The 6,012-nt window shown below is 33.4% G+C and overlaps 1 protein-coding gene across 1 annotated transcript; it reads right to left on the reverse strand.

Annotated features, from left to right (window-relative positions):
• Nucleotides 1-4,700: 4,700 nt before the first annotated feature.
• LOC105645129 (uncharacterized) lies at nucleotides 4,701-5,420 on the reverse strand. The gene has a single exon (XM_012230648.1). The coding sequence runs from the start codon at nucleotides 5,418-5,420 to the stop codon at nucleotides 4,701-4,703; it is 720 nt and encodes a 239-aa protein (XP_012086038.1).
• Nucleotides 5,421-6,012: the final 592 nt, after the last annotated feature.

Here is a 6,012-nt window from a genome sequence, read left to right on the forward strand (position 1 = left end):
CAGTTTGGAATCGAAAATGATTGAATGTAGCTTAGTGTTGATTTTGACCGGTTCGATTTCAATTTGGTTTTGGTTTAAAATGAATCTGTGGGTCAACATAATTATAGCCATTCCCAGTGAAATTCTTCGAACATTAATCCTTATTTTAATCAAAGGTCATTACATGACTGTAATGTGTACTTCTGGATGATAAATTCGTTTGGTTGTTGAGAAAATGAAGGAAGAAAATATTACTAACAATTAATATGTTATTTTTTAATATTTTACCTTTTGTTGGCTCTGCCAAGAATGGGAAAAAGAAAAAATAAATCAAAAGTTAGTAATTTTGTTATAGCATGAAAGTGTAGGTCTTAAGCAAACCTAGCCTATGCGTTTGTCTTCTTGATGCTTTTTTCAGCTACGAAGAAATATGGTTTTTCTTCTACGGTTGTAAGTGAAGAAATTGACACACCCTAAATAAATAGGGTTGGGGGCTCCATGAATTTTTAAGGAATTGATACACCTTGATATCCATTTCTATTTTGATACAGAGAAGTGAATTTCTGTCCACGCTAACATTGTAAATCTTCTGTGAATTCATTTAAAATTTTACGTTTTTGGATTCAGCATTTAGTTATTAGCTGTTTAGTTATTAGCTGTTTAAGTAGCAATCGAAAGGAAGAGTGTTCAGTAAAAACTGTTATTTTATTGATTATTAAATTTAAAATGACAAAATAAGATATTAGAATATTTACTTATAATTTTTAGCATAAAATTAAACTCATATTATATATATATATATATATAACAATAAAGACTTTTGGCACAGCATGCGCCAAGCTCAATTAGAATCTTGGTATATAAAATGTCTATAATGCCCCCTTTCAGGGGCGTTTTAGATCCAACGGTAAAGATGGCAACCCAAGTGTTATTAACCTTTTACTTAATGAAAAGTTTGAATTACTAAAAGCTCCAAGCCTCCTAGTGGAAGCTGTAAAACCATAGATTCTAGTTGAGCCTGGCACAGGTTGTGCCATTTAGAACTGCTCATTAATTAATTATGAGCTTCCAATATTTAAATTCCAATCAATTAAATTAAATTTAAACTATCATTAAATCTATAATTCAAACTCATGGCCTACAAAAATAAAAGTATAGTGAAAGAGCAGTTAGAAATGGTAAGGATATTCTATATAGTGGATTTGGTAGATTGCTTACACAGGAGAAAGAGAAGAGAAAAGAAACTATAGATAGATAATTGCTTATGTTGAAAGAAACCCAAAATAATAAAAAAGTGTTGAGACCTATATCCGTGTTGAGAGGCTTAATTCAGGCTTCTCTGTATGTCGCTAAAGTGCCAAATGATTACTTTACTTGCCAACTTTTTCTATTTTCAATTTTATGCCTATCTATTCCAAATATGTAATTTCTCATTTTTGTTCATCCTCCTCCCTACTAGCTTTAGGAACTCATCCTAATTTTATCACTTTAAAAAATAATTTCTTCATTTGTTATAATTCAAATTAATACATTTAATTAGTTATTATCTGATTATCGATTAATAACAATTATATGTTTTAGGCTTATAAGAAATAATTAAAATATTACGGAGGTTTGTTTGAGTGAAAGGACTCAGGTTACTTAAGTAAGAGGTTGAGTGCTTCATCACTGTGAACAGAGATAATTTCCATTGAGAGCGCTTCCACCTTATGGGTCTGACGTGGAGCGAGTAGGATTAGGTTTAATCCAATGAATAAAGATACCTGAAGTATCTTTATAAAAAAAATAATAATTAAAATCTTAAATTTTAACATTTCAATTATAATTTTGGACCACAAGTATTTAGGAAACATCTTAAATCAAATTAATTAAGAGATCAAAAACTAAAAAATAAAATACCAAACACTGGTGTAGGCCATGCTATATGTACGCGTGTCTTTTATGCTTTGACAGAAAACTAGGTAGGTAGCTACACATTAACATTATAATATGCATATGGTAATATCCTATAATCCAAATGCAAATTTTCATAGGATTCTTAAGATTCCATTATTATTAAGTTGCTATCATCACTACCTATGTTTAGATTTTTCAATGGATTAAATATCTTTCATGTCACAAAGTAATAAGATCATTTTAAGATATGTCTATATATATAGATTTATTTTACCTAAAGAAAATCAGAGCTTTAGTAACAATAAAATTTGTCAAATATCAATTTCAAATTACTAATTAAGTTAGTAATGTAGTGGTTATTATTATTATTATTATTATTTGTACAGACGAATATTCTATTAGCTTGTTTGAAATCGAAATAAAATAGTACACGCTAAATAATTTCAATTTTTATATGAAGAAAATCAAATAGAAGTGGATTAGTTAGATTTTTCAATTTTAAATTTATATTTGGATTAAATTAAATTAATGTTTAGAATTTTTAGATTTCTTTTAGTTTTATACCTAAAATTTTTGCACCAAGAAAAACAAATCAAATCAAAAAAATATTTGTTTTGGCTTATTATGCTTAGACCTAGTTGAAAAAATTTGTTCAAACTCTTTCAATTAATGGTATTCTAAAATCGAATAATTTTAATTGTGTACCACTTATATAGGAGTGAGCAAATGGTAGGCTCGGTTCAAATCAAATTGAATCAAGGTAAAAAAAATGAAGTTTATGGACAATGGACCATATCGAACCAATATTGGCATCTGAACTGACTTAAATCAAATCGAACCAATTCGGTTCGTACAATTTTTATAGGGTTTTGCAATGTCAATTTGGTTTTAGTCCAAGCAATGAATTTTTATGAAACAGACTCGAACCAAAAAATAAATTCGGTTCAAATTGACTAACCCAACAAATCAAACCTTCTTTGAATAGCTTATCGAAGGTCAGCTCAGTTTAATCAGTGGTTTTACACACCCCTGCTCTTATATATATGATTAGGCGTTTCTTTTTTTTTTTTGAATAAAATGATGAGCTCAGCTCATATTATTGATATCAAATAATAAAGCATCATACAAAAATGAAGGAGGGCATACCCCCCCCCCCCCAATCTAAACCAGACATAGAACTAGCCAACCTAGCAATCGTATGAGTAACTTGATTCGCTGACTTTCTAACAACATCATAAGAAACTAACTGCAGCTCGTTCAATCGAGCCTTACAATCATTAATGATCAAAGCAAAATAAGAAGAAAATTCATATGAAGTTCTCAAGGCTTTTACTACCACTTCACAATCTGTCTCCATACAAATAGGAAAGAAAGGCTGTGACTTCAACCAACTCAGTGCTTCTTGAAAGCACAAAGCTTCTCCAATCTATGGGTCATGCAAACCAGGTGGAGAAAACAATTTCTCTGCTCAAGAATGACCATGACAATCTCTTATAATCATACTGATGCCATACGCTTCATTGGGTAAGATTGCCACGTCAATAGTGCATATATATAAACCTGGCATGGGGGCCTTCCAACTCCTTTTATCCTGTTGATGCTGAATAACCCATTTGGAAATCATAGAGTCATTATTCCTTGTTGCCTTCCATTCATAAAGCACGGCATGTGCATGACTTAACACGTAATTAGGATTTTGAAAATGTCTCTGCCACAAGACCTCATTTTTGTGAGACCATAAGCTCCAAATCAACATAAAAAATTCTTCATGACTACTGGAATGCATATCAGTCAGAATCCGAGTAAGACAATCATGAAAAGAACTGATTATCTTCCATCTCACAGTTGACAGCAACCGACACGACTTTGCACAAGGACAGTCATACAAAATATGAAGTGCAGTTTCATTGTCAAAACCACATACCAGACAAATCTCATCAATCTCCAAATGTCTCCGTTTGAGATTTGTCTTGCAAGGGAGAGCATCACACATCACACTCCAAATAAGAAGTTTTACTTTTCCAGGAACCTATACCTGCCATAACTTCTGCCACGGAAATCCTACTACCTCAAACTCCACATTATCCATCTGCATAGCCATCCTATAACCCTCTTTAACTAAATACTCCCCTTTCCTGTTTGAGAACCAAACCAATTATCACAAACTACTCTAGCAAACAATGGAATTTTTAGTATTAAATCAGAATCCCTTTGACTGAAATAGGATCTGATCAATTCTTCATTCCATTTCTGATTATTAATAAGGTCAAAAACCCTTGATAAAACTTGGTCCTCCATTAGTTCAGTCTGAATATAAGGATCAAATTCATCATGAAGCCATGGGTCGTTCCATATATCAATAGAAGTACCATCGCCTACCCATTTTCTACAACCTTGACATAAAATATATTGTGAAGCATAGATGCTATGCCATATTTGACTGGGATTGTGTTTGACTTCAGTGTTAAAGAGGCTAGAATCAGGGAAGTACCTTGCTTCAAAATTTTTGCAGCTAAAGAATCGGGATACTTTAGAATTCTCCGCCCTTATTTTGCCAATAGAGCTAAGTTAAACTATCTAAGATCCCTGTACCCCAAACCGCCTTCCCTTTTTGGGATAGTCAGACGACGCCACCGAAACCATCGAATGCCATTATTATCTAAGGATTCGTTATGCTAAAAGAAACCATTCATAAGACATTCAACGTCCTTACAGATATCGACTGGAAGAAGGAATAGGGACATTAAGTAATTCGGCATAGCCTGAGCCACAGTGCATAATAAAATGTCCTTTTCAGCTTTGGATAAAAGTTTGGCTTTCCATCCCTATAGTCGCTTAACTGCCTTCTCAATAATAAACTGAAAAATCCATCTTTTCTCTTTGCCAATAACAGATGGAATTCCCAAACAGTTGCCATGATTTACCACCTCCTGAACGCCTAAGGATTGACAAATTTGAGCCCTTGTTGCACTATCAGTATTTGGAGTGAAACAAACTACTGATTTAGAAAAATTAATACATTGCCTAGAAGCTGCTTCATAAAGGGACAAAAAATTTTTCAGTTGAGAAACTTCATACTCCTTGGCCTTGGAAAAAAATAAAGCGTCGTTAGTAAAGCAAAGATGAGAAACAGGAATTGCACCTCTCGCTACTTCATGAATTCTATCCTGCGCTTCAAATGTAGATAGGATAGCAGAATGCCCTTCCATATAAATGATAAATAGATACGAGGAGAGTGGATCCCCTTGCCTTAAACCTCGGCTAGGAATTAAAGGACCAAATTCCTCACTACCCCTTACAAAATAGTATGAAATTGTAGTGACCACTCTCATAAGCTTTGACACCCATTCCTCTATAAAACCCATCTTCAACATGATTAGCCTCAAATACTCCCATTCAATATGGTCATAGGCCTTGCTCATGTCTGTTTTTAAAGCCATAATCCCAGTACGACCTTGGTTTTTCCTTTTAAGAGTATGAAATAACTCGTAAGCAATGATTATGTTATCTGTTATTAAATGTTGAGAGATGAAAGCACTTTGCATCTTCGAAATTATCTGTGGCAGCACCAATTTCGAACGATTCGCCAAAGTCTTGCATACAATATGATCAACAACGTTACTGAGCGAGATTGGTCTTAAGTTAGCAACATGTTCGGGACTTGCTTTCTTTGGGATCAAAATTATGTTAGTTCTATTAAAACCAGGTAATAGAGAATCACCACTTAAACATTTCAAACATTCAGTAGTAACATCTCCCCCCCCCCCCCAATATGCCAATAAAGTTGAAAAATTCTGAGATTTAGGCCATCCGGACCTGGAGACTTGTCTGGGTGCATAGAAAATAAAGCTTGTCATATCTCTTCCGCCGTAAAGGGTGCTGTTAATAATTCATTATGGTGATCAGTCACTTTCCTTTCAACATAAGCTGGAATCGGATAAGGATTGCCATTTATTGATGAGAACAACTCCTAGTAAAAACTCATAATAACTAATTGTAAACCATTATCCCAGTCTACCCATTCTCCATCTTCATTCTTTAGCTAGGAAATAAAATTTTTTCGATTTCTATTGGACGCCATGAAATGAAAGTACTTCGAGTTCGAGTCTCCTTTAGCTAACCAATGCTGCTTTGAGC

Source organism: Jatropha curcas, chromosome 9, assembly GCF_041381405.1.
Source record: "Jatropha curcas cultivar XTBG-Jc1 chromosome 9, XTBG_Jcur_1.0, whole genome shotgun sequence".
Lineage (NCBI taxonomy): Eukaryota > Viridiplantae > Streptophyta > Magnoliopsida > Malpighiales > Euphorbiaceae > Jatropha > Jatropha curcas.

Coding starts and splice junctions, on each gene's coding strand:
- LOC105645129 (XM_012230648.1), bottom strand. CDS start 5,420: ATGCAAAGTGCTTTCATCTCTCAACATTTAATAACAGATAACATAATC.